Genomic DNA, 21,804 nt, shown 5'->3' on the forward strand with positions numbered 1-21,804 from the left:
CATGTAGGAAGGGGAACTCCCTTGGATCCTGCCCAGGACTTGGAATTCCGAAGCACACAGACCAGACACCTTTGTACCTCGCTCCCCCTGCTCAGGCCCCACCTCCCCCTCCTTTCCCCGCCCCTGTGGCGTGGCCAGGTGGAGCCCAGTGCTGCCAAGGCGGCAAAGCCTCTCAGCCCTCCATCTGGCCTCAGCCCAGAGCCAAGGCCAAAAGAGGGCTCTGAGCCCGGCCCCATGAGGACGCTACTGACCATCCTGGCCGCGGGATCCCTGGCTGGTGAGTGCCCGTTGCCCTGTGGTCAGAACTCCCCCGACACCCAAGACGGTTAACCAGGGTTCCATACACACACACACACACACACACACACACACACAGCTCCAGACAGCCAGTTTCAGTTTCTCCACCAGCCCTTCCCTGGGGGACAAGCTTCCCCGGAGAACTGGGGAACACCTCAGGGTATTGGGGAGGTTGAGAGGGTCCCTCAGATCTGGCTTCTTCCAGAGACTCAACTAACCTCAAGACTTGGGGAAGCAGCCAACTGTCAGAACTGGGGTGCCGGAAGCCCTCACCTCGGTGGATGGAGAATTGGCTCGAGGGAGGCAGACATCCTTGGACCCCTGGAATACTTCTGATACTTATACCATCCCTTCTTCTGCTTCTGGTCGACACTGGCCCAACAAGGGCAGGGGGGAGAAGGACAGATGGGCAAAACTTGACGGCGCCCTTTTTTCTCTCCACCACCCATGGGGCCCTCTTCTGACCCCTCATACTAGATTTAAAAGAGCATTAACTGGGGCACCTGGGTAGCTCAGTCGGTTAAGCGTCTGCCTTCAGCTCAGGTTATGATTACAGGGTCCTAGAATTGAGCCCCATGTCGGGCTCTCCACTCAGCAGGGAGTCTGCTTCTCCCTTTGCCCCTTCCTCCACTTGTGCTCGCTTTTGCTCTCTCAAATACATAAATAAAAATCTTTAAAATAAATAAATAAATAAAAGAGCATTAACTCTAGGAAACAAACTGAGGGGTGCTGGCGGGAAGGTGAGTGGGGGATGGGGTAACTGGGGGGATGGGCATAAATGAGGGCACTTGAAGTAATGAGCACTGGGTATTATATGCAGCTGATGAATCACTAAATTCTGCTGCTGCATTAAAAGATCTTAAAAACATCAGGGCCCTTTTGAAAACAGGACAAAAGCGCATAGTTTTCAAATCCAATAAAATGGATTTCTTGATTTAACACTGTAGAGAACATTCAGACAGATACATGAGATCCCAGATTGGCTCTCTGCTCCCCAAGACGTTTAATAAAATTCGGGGAACTTTCTCAGGAAGTGAACGTATTGTCTGAAGAGTGGGGAGAGCTGGCCCTTGCAAGGTCCCTTCTAGCTCAAGGGCAGGATGAAGCCCATAGGGGCCAGAGATTCCCAGCCTCTCTGCTGCTGTCCTTTTTGTCAGCTGGTGGGATCTCGTGTTCCCCGCTGCTGTCTGGGTCCTTCAAGTCTGTTCCACTCCGGCATCCAGTGCGTTGGCATTCCCAACGCACTGGTCCCTTGATGAGTGAGAAAGACTCGCTGTATTCCCCCAAAGACTCCATTCTGGTTGGAAATCTTAGAGGCTCTGGATCCTTGTGGATGGGGACCAAGGGGCAGCAACCTTAGGAGTTGTTACAAGACGAGAAGGTTCTCGGGGCCCCAGATCTCCACTGCCCTGGCATTCTCAGGCTGATTAGAGAATATTTTGGATTATTTTTGTTTGTTTTTCCTTATCTTCCTAACTTGTTGGCATAAAATTGTTTTTCCAAATGAATGTGGAAACTTCCTTTCATAGAAACTACCAGTCTGTCAGTTTCTAGACAACACATGTGTCCCTAAGGATTTCACAATGTAGACTTTCACCCAGGAAGTACAGAAACAATGCAGGCTGAGGAGTACATGATAGCTTGGGGCAGGGGGAGAATGGGCAGGGCAGGAGAGGGAGAAATCTCTTTTTTTTTTTTTTTTGAAGAATTTATTTATTTCTTAGAGAGAAAACGCTTAAGCTCAGGGCGCAGGGGGACAGAGGGGGAAAGAGAATCTGAATTGGATTCTGCACTGAGCGCAGAACCTGACGCAGGGCTTGATCCCAGGACACTGAGATCATGAACTGAGCCGAAATCAAGAGCCAGATGCTTAACCAACTGAGCCACACATGTGCCCCAAGGGAGAGATCTTGTTAGCCCTCAATGCCCCCCTAAAGAAGAGTCCAGCCAAGGTTCACCTACTCCATTTCTGGAAGTCAACTTCAGTCCCCTCTTGGAAAATGATGCCAACCTCTTCCAGCCTGGGCCTTTTACCTCCTGAGCATGTCCCAGCCCCATCCACCAGGCTCCCCTACCACAACTAGCCCACCAGAATACTGACCCCAACCAGCAACCTTCTCAGTGCTGCCCCTACCCCACCACTTAGCGGTAGTTAAGCCCAGCCCCAGATAGACCCTAGCCTTCTCTCAAATCCCACCCTCCCTCTCTCCTGCCCTAATTTTATCACCCCCACTGGAAGCCACCATTCAGTTCTGACCTCAGGTGGACTCTCTCCCTCATCTTAAGACAGAGCCCTGAATCCAGAACAGACCCCAATTCTGCCCAGACTCAAAACCAAACAAGAAGTCAGCCACACTTCAGGGCTCAGTAGCATAGCCATCACTTTGGCTAGAGGCAGTAAGACATGTCCTCCCCCTGTCCCTATGCCCTGTTCTGGGAGTTCCAGGAAACCTGAAACACAAAGGTTTCTATAGCTCTTGGGGCTGACCAGCTCAGATTCAAAGAGGAATGTGGCCTTAGATTTAACCAGTGGATACACAGCAGGGTTGGGCTGTCCAAGCACTCCTCCCCATCCCCAGGGGCCTCCTAAGCCCATGGACCCCTCTTGCGGGATATTGTATGTAGGCTTGGAGTGGGGAGTAAATAACGAACCGCTCCCTTACACCTTGGCCCTGTTGGTGGTCATGATTATGTCCGGGGTGGAGCGAGGCAAACACACATCAAAGACACATAGGCACTCAAGGCCCCAAGGCCTTGACGCAACTGGGGACCCAACCAGGTCCGCACCTGCTTATTTCCCACCCCAGCCACCCAGGCCCTTCTGAGCATGCTCAGAGCCAACTGCCGGCTCTGGCCGCCATTTTCCTGCAACCTCTCTTCCTTTCCACAGACCACGCCAGGAAGGCTGAGAGAATAGTTTCATAAGTGAAGTCTCTCATTTATCGTTCAAGATCGCTACATGGGCAGTGGCCCCTCCCTTGTGGCTCCGTCAGCCCCCCTCCCCCGGTCAAGTCTGTGCTCTGCCTTCCTCCCTGGGCAGGATGGGCAGGGACTGGTTCAGCCCACGGAGAGGCAGGAGCTCACAAACGTCCTCTCCAGCCCTGCTTGGAATTACTGACTCGGAGAAAGTCATTCTTTGGTGTTTCATTGAAGGGTCAATGTGTAGTTGAGCGTCTTTCCAGTATCCCGTGGGGGAGGGCGCCCGCCTCAGGTGTGCTCAGAAGGGAAGGACAGACAACCCCAGGTGTGGTCAGGGGCGTGGAGTAGACGCAGCGTTCACACGAGGCCGGCGGGGACACAGGGGGACACAGGGGCTGCAGCTGCTCTGGAAAAGAGTGTGAAGCTCTGGGCAGTTCTTCACAGAGTCAGACAGAATTACCGTCCGACCCGGGAGTTCCACTCTGAGCTCTACACCTGGCAGAACCGAAAACATAGGGCCACTTAAAAACTTGCACATGAACGTTTACGGCAGCATTGTTCATAATAGCCGAAAAAGTAGAAACAGCCCCAATGTCCCTCAGCTGATGAACGGATAAACAAATTGCAGAATAGCCACACCAGTGGGGTACTATTCAGTCATAAAAAGGAAGTAAGGGCTGACGCACGCTACATGAAGAAATCTCGAAAACAAAAAAGGAGCCAGACAGAAAAGACGCTTTTCATACAAATAGTCTAAAAAGTCCAAAATAGGAAGATCCGTAGACCCAGAAAGCAGCTTAGTGGTTGCTTTCAGGCTGGGGGGAGGGAAAGAAGAGAGACGGACTCCTAATGGACACAGGGGTCCTTTTTAGGGTGATGAAAATGGTCTGGAATTAGATAGTGGTAATGGTTTCACAGCTTCGTGAATATTCAGAAATATACGTGCATTTCAGAAACCCCTGAAATGCAAGCTTTAAAATGGTGGGGTTTATGGGCTGCGAATTGTAGCTCAATAAAAATTTTAAGAAGCGAAGGAGGACAGAGATGGTCCCAGAGTCCCTGGTGGGTGCTGGTCCCTCCCTCCTCGTCCGAGGGCTTGCTGGCGGGCTGGGGGCAGGATCGTCGTGCCCGTCTGCTCACCCTGCTCCCACTTCCCGCAGCTCACACTGCTGAGAACACCTCAGATCTTCTTCAGCACGTAAAATTCCAGTCCAGCAACTTCGAAAACATCCTGACGTGGGACAGCGGGCTGGAGAGCGCCCCAGACTTGGTCTACAGCGTGGAGTATAAAACGTAGGCTTCCCTCTCCACACAACCTCTTCGGATTCTGCTCTGAAGCCAACCATTCCAAGAAAATCCCCCTCTGCCCTGTGTTTCCCTTCCCCCCACCCCCGCCACCCCCGGAAGGATGGGACACAGCCCGAACCAGACCCTGCCAGACAGAGCTTTGCTCCTTTGTGGTTTCTTTTGCAAAGGGAGGATAAAATAATGGTTAAAAGGACAGATTCTGGAGTCAGACTGCCCAGGCTTACCTGCCAGCTCTGGCCTTTATAACCCGGGGCAATGCGGTAATCTCGCCTAGCCTCAGTTTCCCCACCCATAAAGTAAGCCTAGCAAGAGGACCTCCATCATAGGATCATCACGTAGATTAAACAAGATAGGCATGAGGGCTTGTGCCTGGCAGGTAATGAAATTGTTTTGTTGTTATCCGGGAGACTAGGTCAACAAAGAGTCGTGTCCACGCCCTCAAGCCCATGCCCCTCCTCCTTCTCATTTCCCTTCCTACACAGAGGAGGAGGTTGGCATGGGCTCAGGGGTCTACAAACCTGGGTTCCATCGCTGATCCTGCCATTTCGTCCTGTGGCAAGTCCCTTCCCAGCCCCAGTTCCCTCATCCATAAAACAGGGATAATAGTGCCTGCCTCAAAGGCTTATGGTAACGATGAGCCCAAAATGTGAATTCAGACTGGCTGGGTTCAAATCCACACCGGTCCCAATTTTACCTCTTTAAACATCAGCGTCCTTATTCGAAAAAGAGGGAGAACCATGTCTGAACCTCCCGGGATCATTGTGAGGACTAACAGATCAGTCACAGAAGGGGCCTGGGACACAGAATGTGCTAAGTAAATATTAGATATCATTATCATTATTAATAAACCCCAGGCCTGGTGCCAGGTCCAATCATTCAAGGTGTGCTCCGGCCCCTCCCGTGCCTACAGGTATGGGGAGAGAAAGTGGCTGGTGAAGGAGAGCTGCCAGCGGATCACCAGGAAATTCTGCAACCTGACCATGGAAACCGGCAACTTCATGGAGCCCTACTACGCCCGGGTAACTGCCATCAGCGCGGGAGGTCGGTCAGTCACCAAGATGACCGACCGGTTCACCTCGCTGCAACAGAGTGAGTGGGCACCCCTCACTGCAGGGGAGGGGCCGGGGGGAGGCCCCGAAGGGCAGGAGATAGTTCGAGATGTGGCTTTTAGGGAAGGTCGTCCCAACTAGAGAGCATCTGTGCACAGTCAGCCGTCTTTCTCCAGCTCCATCCTGGCCTCCCAAGGTCAGATCACCTTCCTCTGGCCTCTCGACTCCAGACAAGGGCTCCTAACTCAGTGCCCTACTCTGGCCCTGACTCTTCTAATCCTTAGTCTTGGTCCGGGTTTCCACATCACCTCCTAAGTAGGCATCCCCACTCTCAGCCCCAATGACCTCATTTCACTATGTCACCCCCTGCTACTCTCTGTCATGGTCAGCTGTATGTTGTCTTCATAGCTCCCATCCCCATCTGCAGACATGGCATCTTCCCGCCTGTATCCCACCTGCCTCTGAGGCAGTGGAATCCCACGTTCTCGGTCCTTCGCGTAGGGTCTGGCATGGACCAGGGCCCACAACATACCTGATGAATGCATGAATACGAGTCACCAAACTCCCCACGCAAATTGAGCAGGTGGTGGTGTTCACTAAGGGACTTCACAGCCAGGTGGCTTTCCAAGAAAAGAAAAAAGAAAATTAAACAAGTTATTTTTTTTTCTTGGCTTATTCAATTAATACATATTTGTCGTAGAAAATCTGGAAAATATAGAAATGCACAAAGAAAAAAGAAAGAAACCCAAAATAACGTGAACACTAAAACATCACCATAGCTGCTAGCAACAGTCTCTACTCTTTGGTGACCTGGTTGGTTGGGGGGTTTTCATACAACGCCCCTCAGGAACATTCGCCCACGTCATTAAGTACTTTTCCGCAACCTGACATTTCACGGCTGCAAAATGATCTGTTCTGTGGAGATTATCTTAATTTATGTCCTCAATTCCCTTTTTGAGGACTTTAACTCGGTTTTTCAATTTTGTAACAAAACTGAAGTGAACATCCTTCTAGCTCCGATATCATCCATCTCGGAGATCAATGCGCCCTTGAGGGAATTTTATAAATTCACTTCAAGGGGAATACGGCTCATGAATCCCCAAAATCAAGTCAAATTTTTGTATAGGTACATTTTGGGGGAGAGAAGATCTCTATCATTCATCAAATTCCTAAGAGGGTCTATAAACTAGTAAAGGTTATTTGGTTATTTGGAAGATCACATCTTGAGAGAGACTGAAGTCTCAGGCCTGGCCTTTGAGACCAAATCAATAATTTGGGGTGCCCCGAACATTACTTAGTTTATGTTGCTGAACCGTCAGTCCCCAAAGCTATCATTGCCAATAGACCAAGGGAAAGGGTCCTCTGAGTGGACTCAAGGTAGGGATTGTGGAGGCAGGGACAGGGGCATGGCTAATCTAGGAGGCCAGTGCCTCTCTCCCTGGGTTCTTCCCATTCACCTCTGGGCACCCCTTTGCCAGCCTTAAACCCAAACACCGGTTGCTAGAAGCACTTTTCTCGCCTATTTGTCTAGCTGCTATTTTCAGAAGCATAGCTGGGGTTGGGGTGGGCAGAGAGGAGAGGCAGTCAGTCATGTCCCCTGGTCCAGGGCAACCTCAGAAACTCCTGGCTAATTCCAGCCTTTTCTTTTTGTTTTTCTCTCTCCCTTTTCCAGCTACCATCAAGCCACCCGATGTGACCTGTATCCCCAAGGTGAGATCCATCCAGATGATCATCCATCCCACCTCCACACCTATCCGAGCAGGGGATGGCCACCAGCTCACCCTGGAGGACATCTTCCCTGACCTGTTCTACCGTTTAGAGCTCCAGGTCAACCACACCTACCAAATGGTAAATATATATGTGTCTCTGGTCCATCCCTCCCTGGGAACTCATTTCTCCGTCAATTAGATCTGCATGGCTTCAAGTAGAAAGGAGATGTTTTATATAAATTAACATTTTCCAAAACACAGCCCTCCCTCTTGTAGATCACACAGGCAAGATCCTGCTTAAGTCTCTGACAAGTCCTGCAAAGCCAAGACTCCAGTGTCATTTCATTGAATACGACTTCTCTCAAATTTCTTGACCAGAGAAACTCCTTTTATTTTGCATAATTTTTTTAACTTTTTTTTTCTAATGCCTTATAATATTCTGGAGAGCAACCTCTACTCACATCTTCAGATGTCCACTTTGGAAAATGCTGAAATCTATTTCTACTGTTGCAGTTCTTTTTGCTGGTTCTCCTCCACTGGCAGGAACTAGATACAGGCAGAGTCTTAAGATCACCAACAATGAAAGTTGGAAGGCAGGGGCATAAATGGTCAAATAATAGATGAGGTATTTCTTTTGAATCCAGAACACATGTATTTTCTCCTTAGCATGCGCCAGGGTCCATAATTCCGTTGAATGAATATTCCCAAGAGATTTATAATCTAGTAGATGGGAAAGGAGTTAAATAAGATTTTAAATAGCTATAGATAGAGGAAAATAAAGATTTGTGTGCAGTGGAGCAGGGGCAGAGAGGTGGGAGGGGAGATGGCAGCCCAAAGGTTCTGAAAAAAACTTCCAGAAAAACTTTCTGGTGCCAATACCAACTTTTGAGGCAGTCAATAATACACGCTTACTCTATCATTTATCCTTCATCACAACCCTGTGAGGTAGGGGCTACCTTCTCCGTCTTCTGAATGAGACAGCAGAGGCTCAGAGAGGTTAAGGCACTTGCTCAAGATTGGTCAGCAAATGATAGCTTAGTCAAAATTCAGATCCAGCATGGTCCCCAGCCCACATTTTTCCCTCCCTGCCCTAGACTGCCCCACCAGGATTGGAGAGAAAGAAGCAGGAAAACTTAAAAGCTTCCTGGAAAGCACAAAACTGCCCAGCCTGGCTGGAGCATGGAGACATGCAGACCAGTTTCTCAAAACCTGGCCCCAAAGGGCATCAGAATCTCCAGCAATATTTATTTAAAATGCAGGGGCCTGGGCCTTCCTCTAGTCTACTCAATGCAATTCTGCAACAGCACCTCCAGGGTCTGAGTTTTTAGCTGGCAGCTGGAGTGCTTCTTACCCTCCCTGACGCTGGAGACCTGGCGTAGGGGAGGCAAGGGAGGTAAGCCTGGGCGGACAGGCTGGGAGTTGGAGGTCTGGGGTGGGGGACAGAGGAAGTTCTATCCGTGGCAGTAGTCAGGGGAGCAACTAGAGATTACTGAGCAGGACAAGACCTTATCACACTACCTCTTAGTAAATATTTGGGCTGCAGTGAATATCTTACTGACAACTTAATTCAGTTTGTGGTCAGAGAACACACTCGGTTTGTTTGCGGCTCTTCTTTATGGCGCAGCATCTGGCCCATTTGGTGAGCGTTTCACGTGCACCTGGAAAGAATGTGTGTCTTGCAATTGTCTGGCGGAGCGCTCTGTAAATATCCGTTCCATAAAGGTGGCTAATCGTGTGACTCGGGTCTTCTGTGTCTTTCCTGATTTGGAGAAGACCTATCATTCTTTTCATTGCTGAGAGTTAAAAATCTCCAGCTAGCGGGGTTGCCTGGGTGGCTCAGTGGGTTAAGCCTCTGCCTTCAGCTCAGGTCATGATCTCAGGGTCATGGGATCGAGTCCTGCATCAGGCTCTCTGGTAGGCAGGGAGCCTGCTTCCTCCTCTCTCTCTCTCTATCTCTCTCTGCTTGCCTCTCTGCCTACTTGTGATCTCTCTCTGTCAAATAAATAAAATCTTTAAAAAAAAAATCTCCAGCTAGCACTGTAGATTGGTCTCTTTTCCCCCTAATTCTGTGCAGACTTGCTTCATGCCTTTTGAAACACTGTTCTTGAACACATGCACGTTTCTGATTGTTACAGCCTCCTGATAAATAAACCCTTTTATCGTTACAAAATGTCCTTTTTTTCCCTCCAGTGCTATTCTTTGTAGTGAAGTCCGCTTGTTATATGAATACCTGTGATTCATAGAGTCACTCCAGCCTCTCACATTCACAATCTGCTTGGTGCGTCTTTTTTTTTTTAAGATTCTATTTATTTATTTATTTATTTATTTATTTATTTGAGAGAGAGCGCGCACAAGCAGTGGGGGAGGGCAGAAGAAGAGGTAGAAGCAGGCTTCCTGCAGAGCAGGAAGCCCAGTGTGGGGCTCAATCCCAGGACCCTGAGATCATGACCTGAGCCAAAGACAAACGCTTAACCCACTGAACCACCCAGGCACCCCTGCCGGCCATATCTTTTTTCCTCCCTGTATTGTCGCTCTAACTGTGTCTTATATTTAAAGTGTATCTCTTGAACACAGTATTCTGACATCTCTGCCCCTTTTTATTTTGAGATATAACTCACATCCCACAAAATCCTCCCTTTGAAAGTGAACAGCTCCATGGTGTGACCATCACCGCTAACTCTTCTTATGCTATTAACTGTTTTCAAGTGCTCTGACTCCTCTCTCAACTCCAATCTGTTATTAAGACCATTCAAGTAGGATTTTTATTTAGATATTATATTTTTCAGTTCTAACGTTCCCAATTTTCATGGTTTCTACCTTCTAGTGAGATTTCCTAGTCATTTTCCTTCCTAAGCACAATTTCCTTCACTTCCTTGAGCATATTTATACTATTTATACTATTACTAGTATACTATACTATACTATATATACTATGTACTATACTATATATACTATATATACTATATACTATATTTATACTATATATACTATAAACTATGTTTATACTATTACAAGTTTACTATACTATACTATATATACTATATACTATACTATATATACCATATATTATATATACTATATACTATATTTATATTACTACTAGTATATTATACTATACTATATATACTATATAGTATATACTATGTATGCTACTATTATATTATTATATTATACTACTACTACTAGTATACTATACTAGTATATATTTATACTAGCTGCTAGGATGTCATTGTCTGGGAGTGCCTGGGTGGCTCAGTCAGTTAAGTAGTTAAGCATCTGCTTTTGTCTCAGGTCATGATCTATGGTCCTGGGATCAAGCCCCCTCATCAGGCTCCCTGATCCCTCTCCCTCTGCCCTTCCTTCTGCCCATGCCCCTGCTTGCACTTTCTCAATCTTGCTTTCTCTCAAATAAATCAATAAATAAATAAAACCTTAAAAACAGAGAAAGAGAAAATCATTGTGTGCTAATTCCAATACTTTGGTCATCTTGGAGTAGGTCACCATTAATTGTCATCTCTCCTGAGTGTGGATTATGTTTTCTCTTACTTTGCATGTCTAACAACTTTGGAATGTAGCCTGGGTGTTGTGAATGGTATAGTTGAGGGACTCTGGATTCTGTTCTATTCCTCTGAAGATTATTGATTTGTTTCGTTTTGTTTTGTTTTAGCAGGTAATTTGGCTGAACTTCAAACTCCAAAATCTCGGTCCCATTCTTTCACCTTTACCTGGGCTTCTTGGAGTTTACCCTCCTTGTTTTAGGGGCCAGGCTGGGATCTGGGCCAATTTTATACTTAGAACTTGGGCCTCCCTCTCTATGGATCTCTCCTATCTACGGTCTCTCGCCTCACTTTCTAGCGGTTAGGATTGCCCGGAACTCTGTCTTCTTACTTTCCAAACCAGTAAGATTACAAGGTTTCTATTTAGGTTTAAACCTTCCCACAGGTGAAGGCCTGCTTTCAAGCTAAAAGACGTGAAATTCACCCAATGTCTTTCCCTGCCTCCTTTCTCCAATATCTGCCTGCTTTTGCTTATTCTCCAGTGCTGACAGGTGGTTTTTATTTTGGCCAGAGTTTATAGTTGTTGCTTTAGGGAGGGTTGATCCAAAGAAGCTATAAATTACTGGGAGCAGAAAGAAGAGAGATCAAATGTGAAAATGAAAGAGAGATCAGAGTAGAAAGTTGGGGCCCACTGCAATAGTAGGGTCTGGAAATCACTTGGCCTGAAGCAGGCCAGAGGCAGTACAACATCTGGGAAAGGAGGAATTTTGGGCCACAGCAACTCTGCTGGATTGTGTCACATGATCTTTAATGTGTGCCCTTTCAACCATATGAGTGACACAAAACAATAAGTCATGAAATCTCTTTCTGTACTTCACCCACGTACATCACCCTCAAAAAATAAAAATAAAAATAACCCTAAACCCTGGCTTCCATGTGCCCAGAAAGGTGAAGATGTACCTAAAATGCAAAAAAACAAAGAAGAAAATTCTTAGTTTTTGAATGTCCAAGAGCACAACTCCTGGCCCTTTAAAGGAAGGTTTATGGGTCACTTAAGGCCAATTAGATAGAAGAGATGTGAAGGGGGCTTTGCCAGAAATGGCTTCAAGTTCTGGGCCTTGAATACTGGAACAAGATAGATGCTATGAATAGAGCTAGGGAATCACACACAGGTGCAGGTTTGAGGTTTGGGAAGGGGCGGGACCCAGACTTCTAGAAGACATCAGCACGTTTGGACATGCTGAGTTAGACATGCCTGCGGGGTGCCATCCAGCAGTGAGCTCGAAGTACACGTCCAACCTGACAGCTCTTGCTAAGTTTGGGAGTTTTCTACACATTGGTGATCTCAGGAGCCATGTGGCCAGATAAGATCACTCAGTGAGAAAGTGGAGAAAGAAAAAACTGGATGAAGAGTAAATCGTGCAGAACAACAGAATTGAGGCGCTGAGACCTAAGAGAGAAGTAGGATGAGTACCAGAATGATGGAACAAGGCAGCCAAGGGAGGAGTTCAAGGTCAAGAGGTTAGAGACACACCAGAAGGCAAGAATATATTAAAAAAAAAAAAAAAAAAAAAAACAGCACCAGCAGAAGGAGCAACTGCAAAGGAGCAAGCGCTCTTCAACGGGCAAGATGCAGCAGGAACAATGAGTGGTCGGCTTTGGTGGAGCCCATAGGCCAGGTGGGCCAGAGAGAGAGAGAAATGGACAGGGAGACAGGGACCGGGGTATTATCTCATGATATGGGCCAAATCATCAAAAGACTTAAATAGGGGAGCATTGGAATTAGCATTGAAATGATAATATTCTTTTAGAAATATCACTTTGACACTCGGATGCATATGGAGGTGGACGGGGGCAAAACCAGAGACAGGTGACCAATGAGGAAGCCACTGCTGGAGTCCAGACTCAAGGTGGTGAGGCCCAGTTAAGGCAGAAGCGATGAGGAAGGCAAGAGAGGGATGGATAGTCAGGGTTTTTTGATGTTTGATGAAGAAGGAAGAGGAGGAGAAGAGCTAGAAGAAGGAGAGATAATGATGTTGGCGGTGATGGTGGTAGTTATGGTGACGATGGTGATGGTAATGGTGCAGAAGGTAGGGAAATAGGAACAGAGCATTATGGAATGACCCACCAGTTTTTGGTTTGGGTAGCTGGTGGCACCATTGTATTGAGCACAGTGACCCAGGCAGACGTGTGCGCAGGCTGACTTGGGCTCCAAGTGGAGACTGATGACTAGGAGGAGTCACTCTGGGTTCTCTGTCTAATTTAGCACCTTGGAGGGAAGCAGAGAGACTACGAGTTCACTGGCCTGACCCCTGACACAGAGTTCCTTGGGACCACCATGATTTTTGTTCCAAACTGGTCCAAAGAGAGCGCCCCCTACGTGTGCCGAGTGAAGACACTGCCAGGTAAGTTCAGTGGAAACCAGAGGGAGGCGGACTCTTGAATTCAATGTCCGCCCTGTGCTCTCTTTCCCTGTAACCCAGGTGAGGTTTGGCAGTGTTCACACAACTGCAGGATTATTACTGTGTTACCAAATTCAGTCTTCGTTAATCCGTTATTGAGTTAGCTGATGGGTTATCATTAAACATGTTTAATCCCCGCCCTCCAGCCCACTGGGTTTCCTGTCCCTGGCCAGCTTTCTGTGTACCCTGGCAGAACAAATTTGCTTAATATTAACCCAGGTGAGATATCCTAGGAAATAATCTGCAGAAGGGAAAGCAGAGAAAAGTTCCCTCAGTATCTTCCAAAGTCAAAGAGTAGTAATAGTGATGAGAACTAGCATTTCTTTTCTTTTTTTTTTTTTTAAGATCTTATTCATTTATTTGAGAAAGAGAGAGAGAGGGAGAAAGCACAGAAGGAGAAGGAGAAGCAGATTCCCCATCTAGCAGAGAGCCCAACGTAGAGCTCGATTCCAGGACCCCAAGATCACGACCCGAGCCTAAGGCAGGCACTTAACCAATGGAGCCCCCCAGGCACTCCGAGAACTAACATTTCTGCAAGGCTAACCAGGGACCAGGCACCACTAAGTGCAATCCTTATGAACCAGTAACAAGACGGCTGTGATTATTGCTTTGTTTTACTGAGGGAGCCAAGGTTCAGAGTGGTTAAGTAACTTGCCCAAGGACATGCAGGTGGCGAAGGATAGAACTAGGCTGAATCAGGAGCACCATGGCACTACGGTCGAAATCGTTTTGAGCCATCGGCTCAGGGAGATGGTGCCCCATGCTCCCTTCCTCTAGCACACTGAAACTCGACTCTCATCGTTCAGCAGCATATGATATTTTTATTAGCGTTCATGTTCACAGAGATAGAAATGTTGTAATGCTCAGAGCTACAAGTTTAGAAGATGAAAGTGATAGTAGCGGGTCGGGTGGATTTGGAAAAAAGAGTCTCCTCCTTACTCATCAGCTTCAGAGTAATGATGTCAGTAGGCGATTTCAGTTTTGATGAACAGAGACGGGGTGCCTGCTAGAGGCAGAGTCCTAGGGTCAAGTGCTGCTTGGTAGAATCGTCATCGCATAGGTTCTGGTCCCTGGTATTGTTCAGAAACTCAACGCAACAGTCGCTCCAGGAGCTCACAAGAGACTGACTTCTGCAGCTGAGTCCAGTACATGAATTTTCAGGGGAAGAGGTGCCGGGTAGAGCAGCCAGCACTGGCCACTGGCATGCTCTTCCTGGGGAAAGCGCCACCAGAGACCAGAATAGAAATTGGCAAGAGTAGAACTGGAAAAGGAAACTGACTTTACAGGCACCACGCTGGGAGCCTGTATATGATTTGTGAACCTCTCCCCTGGAGGAACCAGAAAAATCTTGCCCATTCCTGACCCCGCCTGTCCCCCAACCCTGCTTTCTGACAACCTGAAGACCACTCCATGCTTATCCTTTTGTTCTTACGTGATCTAGCTCTTGATGTGATACTTTTTTTTCCCCCCTAAGACCATAGCTGCTTTCATATAAATCACATTTCTTATTGGCTAGTTCTTGCTGACATAGAGAAGACATATCATCCTTAAAAATAAAGTATGTGAATAACAGTTCCTACCATTTATTAAGTACCCACTCCATTGTCAGACACTGTGTTAAATGTTCCACATATATTGTCCCATTGAATTTTTATCAGAACCTTGTAGGTTGGGTAGCTTCTTCCCCAAGAGGAGGAACTCTGGCTCAGAGAGGCTGAAAGACTCACCAGTAACCACACAGCTGGTCAATGAACCCAGTTAGTTTATGTGATCTTGAATCCACACCTTGCAATTTTGTTCACAGCTAGACCTCTCTACCGCACATTTATTCCTCTTCTTTCCACTTCAGAGTGATATATCCTGCCCTTGACTCCATAGCCTGTGGTCTGTTCTTATGTCCGGAGTCCAGAATTCTCACTTTCCCTCTTGGGATGTCTGTCTACTCCTAGACATGTCACGGAGTAACATCCCAGTATCTTGAAACTGGAAAGGACTCTCACCCCGAATCCAGTTCTTACAGATTAGGCAACTAAGGCATCCTTGTGCAGTGCCTGTGAGGAGAGCTTTGTAGGTGTACACGACAAGCCTGGTTCCCACGGGTAATTGTGTGACCTTGGTCAAGTCACTCAGCCTCTCTGACACTCAGCTTCATCATCCCTAAGAAGAGAGCATCTCTGGCCCTCTCTCTTTGGTGGGATATCATAGGTAAAGCACACCACACAGTGCAAACAGTTAAGAGCTCCATAACTACTGGCTACTCTTTTTAATACAGAGTAGACCAGAGAGGGTCGTGCAGCAGAGAGAAGGCTTCTCAGCCTACAGTGGCTGAACCAGATCTCTGACACCACACACTCCAGAGCTGTTTCCATTACTTCTTCCTGCCTTCCCATGGGTGAAATGGCACATGGGAGTGGTCCGAGTCCCTGTCCTACCCCGCCAGAGCAGCACTGGTTTTCCCATACCATTAGGCATGTCTCGTAGAGACTTTCTGGCTGTGTCTTCTCCCTGGAGTAGCAACGGGAGTATTATGTGACGGGGGACAGGACGTCACTGAAGTGAGAAGCTGACCCAGGGAGGTCCAAGCCTCATGGGCTGGGAAGGAGCTGGAAGTGGAAGCTCCAGCGATTCCCAGGGTTCACAGCAATTGCCAAGGTCACTGGCAGCTGGTGACCAGCACCCCACGCCGAAGCCACCAGAAGGAATGAAAGGAGGGTGGCCTGGAGAGACCAAACCCCTGGAGAACACAAGTCACTAGTTTTAACAAAAACCCAGTTATAGCTTCCTGACCCCACGCCCCCAGCCAGTCCCACGGGGACAGGAAGTGTGTCACACCGAGAACCGGCTGTGGCCATCCCGCAGATGCGGGACCACAGGGAGAAGGCTCCACACTGAAGCCCTCAGTCGTCCTTCTGCTTCCCCTTGAGAAGCAGGGCTGGGTTTTCCCTAACACCCGCCCCCACCCAGTACCTCTGCAGCGGGGCGAGGAGGGCAGGCCCCTCCCATTGCCACGGCCTCCCTGCAGGGGGCTCTGCCTCTGCCCAGAGCCCCCTGCAGGGAGGCCACGCTGACCTCAGACCCAGGCAAAAGAGGACTGTTTAGAAAGCTCCACTCTGGCCTTCCTCTGGTCATGGCCTTCCCCACAAGATGAAGAAGAGTCTGAAGGTCAAAAGGCACAGGTCCCACTAGAGCCTGGGACCTCCCTTCTAGGCCACACTCTGGGTTCCTGGAACCCCGAGATCCCCTGAACAAATGCCCTGAGCCTCTGTTCCTTGCATCCCTCCTCCAGGGAGGAGATCCTCTGTTGATGTGCAGAACCTCAGCCCAAAGGGCAGCCAACAGGCAGCTCCGTATTGAGGGGAATGGATGAACTTGGCCGTGTGGGCAGAGGAGTCCACATCCACATGCACGAGACCCCTGGCAGGGAGGGATGGGGCCGAGGTGGGCCAGGGGACCATGGCAGGCTCTCTCTGTCCCTCCACAGTTCAGCACAGAACCCAAGGAGTCCAAGAATTCAAAACTCAAACCTGGCTTTCCAGGTTGTGATCAAAAGTGTATTTGTCAGGGCAGGAGAATACACATATGTTCCTGAGTATACGAATACGATATATAAATTCTGGATATTTAGACATCTAGTACGCGGCCCTCTCCTCGTGCTCCTGACCTAGCCCCGCACACCCTGGGGGCAGGAGAGGCCTTCCCAAGCCTGGCCAGAGAGGGCAGGGAGGAAAAGCACCCAGCCCCCAGCACCCACACAGGACCGGGCCCAGACCAGTCCCTGGCCTCAGTCTCCCTGCTCTGGCCCCTGTGCTCCCCCAGATCGGACGTGGACGTACTCCCTCTCGGGCACCATCCTCTTCTCCATGGGCTTCGTCGTCGCGGGGCTCTGTTACCTGAGCTACAGATACGTCTCCAAGCCGCCTCCGCCTCCCAACTCCCTGGTGAGCAGTTGCACCTGGGGCAAAAGAGGTCCCGGGGTGGGAAGGGGGGCAGATCCCCAAACCAGCAGACGACACAGGCCCAGGGACCCCTGGCTCTCCCTCAAGGGCAGGAATAAGCACACCGGGCAGAAAATTAGGCCTCGTTTCTCCTCTCCAACCTAAAGTGGGTGAAGACATGGCCCAGCAGGGTGTATTGGAGAAGGGTGGGTGATCGGAACTAGTGGGCTTGGAGTAGAAACCCACTTGTCTTGAAAGCACTCGTGTCAGGCAGGGAACGTGAGACCTGGGAGAGCTTCTACCTCTTCGAGGGGCTGAGGGGTCCCTGTGTGGACTAAGCCCCAAGTCCCACTGGCAGCCCCAAAATGGCGGCACGCGCTGGCTGTCTGCTGAAGTAGCAGGTCGGCTGCCGCAGAGGCCTGATCTGACGGGTCTGGGGCTCTAGGAGCTGGTTCTTGGTTATCACGTGAGGGACAGGGGAGCCTGAGGGCATTTCGCTCAATGTCAAAGCCCACAGGAGCTATCTCCTGTAGAAGTCTTCCGGCCTCCCCTTATCTGCTGTCCTTTCACAGCTGGCCCCTTCCATCAAGCTTTTAGGGACCCGTGAGTGAGGAGCTGTGTGGGCCACCACCTTGAAAGTGTACCCCAAGGCAACCTCCAATCTGAGTCACCTACTTCCTAGATCATTAGAAGGGATGGCCTCCACCTTCAGGGAGGTCCAGAACTGAGAGGAGTCTCTGGAAAACCAACCGGATGTGCGGCATGTGCATTTTGAAAAGTCCCCCCAGGGGACTACCCCATCCCCCCTTGTCTCCCCATGGAGGATCCAACCACCCGCGGCCCCTCAGGGGTCTTAGAACGCACCCTAATGGGTGGACTGTTGTTGTCTCCACACAGAACGTCCAGCGAGTACTGACCTTCCAGCCTCTGCGGTTCATCCAGGAGCACGTGCTGATTCCCGTCTTTGACCTGAGCAGCCCCAGCAGTCTGGCCCAGCCCGTCCAGTACTCCCAAGTCAAGATCTCTGGGCCCAGGGAGCCCCCAGGAGCCCCACCACGGCACAGTGTGTCTGAGATCGCCTATCTTGGGCAGCCAGACATCTCCGTTCTCCGGGCCTCTGGAGTGCCACCTCAGCAGACGCTGTCCTCACTGTCCTACGCACCCCAGGCGGCCCCTGAAGTCAAGCCCCCGTCCTATGCGCCCCAAGTAACCCCCGAAGCTAAAACTCCATGCTACGCTGCACAGGCCATGGCTGAGGTTCAGACTCCCTCCTACACCCCTCAGACCGCTCCAGACCGCTGGCCTTCCTATGGGACCTGCGGGGAAGGCTCTGGTAGAGACTCCCCACCCGTGACACCCTCTAGTCCCCAACACCGCAGGACTAAAGGTCAGCTCCAGAAAAAGGCACCAGCTGGAACCCATATCCCAAATGGCCTTTCTCTGCAAGGGGTGACCTCCTTGGATATAAAGGACCCCCAAGAAGCAAATTTTTTCCACCAGCCTCTGGGAGCTCACACGGACAGAGCACCTGACCCCAGGGTACTACATAGAGGGGAACCAGGGACACCATCTTACCTAAAGGGCCAGCTCCCCCTTCTCGCCTCTGTCCAGATCGAGGGCCACCCGGTCTCCCTCCCTTTGCACACTCCTTCCCTCCCATGTTCCCCCACAGACCAGGAACCAAGTCCCTGGAGCCTGTTGGAGTCCCTCGTGTGTCCCAAGGACGAGGGTCCTGAGTCTGGGATGGAGGCCCAGAGCCCAGCCTCTCAGGCCTTAGACCTGGAGCCACCCACAGAACTGGACTCTCTCTTTAGAGACCTGGCCCTGACCGTGCAGTGGGAGGCCTGATCAGAGAACAGGGCAGGTCGGGGCTTCCTCCTTGTCCCCACCCAAGCTCACATCATCGGCCATCACACCCACCCCCAACCTTGCCATGTGCTCTGCAGCCTTCCCTCAGGGGAATTCTCTTGAAAGAACCAGAGGAAAGAGGGACCCGGGGCCCCTGCCACGGCTGAGGGAGATGTCGGAGCAAAGCGGCATGATTAAGGACTCCGGCCGGAGGATTCTGAGTGTGCAGCACGTGCAGATGAGCTCCGCGGGGCAGGAGGGGACCATCAGAGTGCTGAGTGTTAATGCACGGAGACCTCGTGGAGATACAGCGCCGCCGGCTCCTAAGAGGCTGGACACGAAGTTCTCCACCCCACTCCCAGCCAGTTTCATAAGCTAGTTCGACAGAAAGTGAGATCTCTACCTCCTCCTGAGAAACGGAGCCCAGAAAGGACACCCCACAGCAGGCTGGGCCAAACCAGAACTTGGCCCATGATAGCACGATGGCAAGACTCCAGGGAGGGGTGCAGCCTGGGGTTCAGTCCCCACCAAGCTGCTGTTGAAAATCCACTGTCTCAACTTGGCTTTTCTGCCAGAGGCTCTACCCCAGGGGAAAATCAGGTCTGCCCGTGAGGGAGAACACACAGGCCTTTCCAGCCTGCAGAAGCTGTAGACCCTCTCCGGAGAGCAGGACTGGTAAGGAATGGGGCTGAGGGGACACACAACCCCCAAGAAAGAGTACGCACTTCAAGACTTTGAAAACTCAGCCTTGGGTTCAGCTCATCTGGGTTCAAATTTCCACCTTACCACTTAGCAACTGTATGACTTCAAGCAAATGAATCACTGCTCAAAACCTCAGTTTCTTCACCTGTAAAATGGGATCGTAAGACCGACTCCACAGGATTGTGGTGAGGATGACGTTAACAATGTCTATAAAGTACTTCTTGGGGCCTGGCCTATGGGCAGTGCCCAATCAATGTAGCTACGTCCCCTTGTGATTTTTTGTAATCGGGCCGCATGGTGAGTGACCCACTCCCCCAGCTCAGGGTGGCTTCACATGGGGCATCTTCTTGTGGGCTCAAATTATCCTGATTTTCTCAGGATTGCTCAAGGCCAGGCCAGAGGGGCTAGACTACCTGGGGGAGGTGGAAGGATGGCAGGGCCTTCTGGAAACAGGGTTCAAAGACAAATAGAGCCTTCTCTCTGAGGTTGCAGGGGGAAGTTGTTTGGGAGTGCGGTGGCATTCCCTGAAGATCTCCTTCCCCACACTTCAGCAGAGGCAGTGAGGTGCTCGGTGCTTGGTGCTTGGTGCTTGGTGCTCAGTACTTAGTGATCAGTACTTGGTGCTCGGTACTTGGTGGTCAGTACTTGGTGCTCGGTGCTCAGTACTCGGTGCTCACCCACTTGCCTTTCTGCCCCTGTGGCCGCTCTCCCATAAGGAAATGGCCTCTTGCTTGTGCTTACAGCGTGCTGACATGTCCTTTGTGTCATTCACCTCCCAGATGACCCTAGGATGAGATAACCAAGGTCCAGAGAGAAGGGACCCAGCTAGGGGCCTCCCACTGAAGCCGGGACACCGACACCGCTGGAGCTCAAACCCAGTGTTCCCGTCCTCCTCACAAGAAAGGAGCTTCCCACACTAGTGTGGATTCTCGGAGATGAGATGGAGGGGGCGCAAGGAAGGCGGCCCCAATGGGGTCCTTAAGGGGTCAGGACCGGTTGACACCCTGTTGTCCCGAAACCTCTTCTGAACATTTCTGAGAAACAAGATCAACGTCTGTTGCCTCAGCATGACCTTCCCGAGTATACAATGTCCTCCGTTCTCTGCACCCAGATGTGTCTCCCTCCTCTTCCTCACCCCCCACCCCACACACAACACAGCACCAGCTGGTGGTGCTCTTATCTGCTTGTTATTAATTTTTAACATCTCTTCAGGGTCACGGGTCTAGATCCAATATCTCCATAACAGAGGGGTGGGCCACCCTCCTGACCACCTCGACTGCTCTCTCAGCAGCCGCTAAGGTGGCCCCATGATTATTCCCCTCCCCCACACTGCAAACAAGTCTACTTGGCCAAAGGTTGACTGTCTTCAGTAATGAAAAACAACTTAACAGCTGGACTGTTCTCACCAGGTAAGTGGGACAGGGAGTCACAGAGATAGATCTATTTTTAAGGCCATAAAAGGGCTGAGGAGCTCTCTAAGGTCCTCGGGGTGACAGATGTCCCAGCTACTCCATGACTTTCTGAGGGTGGAGCCTGAGTGCTAAGGGGAGAGAGGAATGGCTCTGAGCCCTGTGAGCCTCCCAAGCAGGCAGCCCAGGCTGGCAGATAGGGCTGGAAGCAGCTAGAAGGCAAAGGGCCTGAAGCCCCTCTGGGCAGAGGCATTGGCATCCCTGAGTGTCCTAGGACCTGACCCCATTACCAGGAATCTGCATAGACTTGCCGCACCTAGCCCTGCCGAGGGAGTCTTCGCAGGAGTAAACAGATGTGGCGGCCGCTAGCAGGACTGCGAGCAAGGAGGAACTCAGGGAACCTGGGTGGCTCAGTGGGTTAAGCCTCTGCCTTCGGCTCTGGTCATGATCCCAGGGTCCTGGGATCTAGCCCCACATCAGGCTCTCTGCTCAGCAGGGAGCCTGCTTCCCCCCTTACTCTCTGCCTACATGTGATCTCTGTCTGTCAAATAAATAAATAAAATCTTTAAAAAAGGAAGAAGGAAGAACTTAGCCATGTCACTTAGGGGTTCACTCATCCTCCCGGTAAACTGCCATGGAACTTTGCGTTATTGATATTTTGTGAGGGAA

At 50.1% G+C, this 21,804-nt stretch overlaps 1 protein-coding gene across 3 annotated transcripts; it reads left to right on the forward strand.

Annotated features, from left to right (window-relative positions):
* The first annotated feature begins 3 nt into the window (after positions 1–3).
* IL22RA1 (interleukin 22 receptor subunit alpha 1) lies at positions 4–21,599 on the forward strand. Of its 3 annotated transcripts, none has more exons than XR_004276341.1 (8): positions 4–277; positions 4,377–4,509; positions 5,435–5,613; positions 7,246–7,421; positions 13,046–13,184; positions 17,058–17,179; positions 18,074–19,911; positions 20,506–21,599. XR_004276341.1 is itself a non-coding variant. In XM_032303123.1 (7 exons), the coding sequence occupies exons 1-7, from the start codon at positions 235–237 to the stop codon at positions 19,022–19,024; spliced, it is 1,743 nt and encodes a 580-aa protein (XP_032159014.1). In that variant the 5' UTR covers positions 4–234; the 3' UTR covers positions 19,025–19,984. The 3 variants fall into 3 exon arrangements, 1 of the variants encoding a protein (XP_032159014.1); XR_004276342.1 differs by having other exon boundaries at positions 18,074–19,699; XM_032303123.1 differs by lacking the exon at positions 20,506–21,599 and having other exon boundaries at positions 18,074–19,984.
* Positions 21,600–21,804: the final 205 nt, after the last annotated feature.

This window comes from Mustela erminea, chromosome 10 (assembly GCF_009829155.1).
Source record: "Mustela erminea isolate mMusErm1 chromosome 10, mMusErm1.Pri, whole genome shotgun sequence".
NCBI classification, from domain to species: Eukaryota; Metazoa; Chordata; class Mammalia; order Carnivora; family Mustelidae; genus Mustela; species Mustela erminea.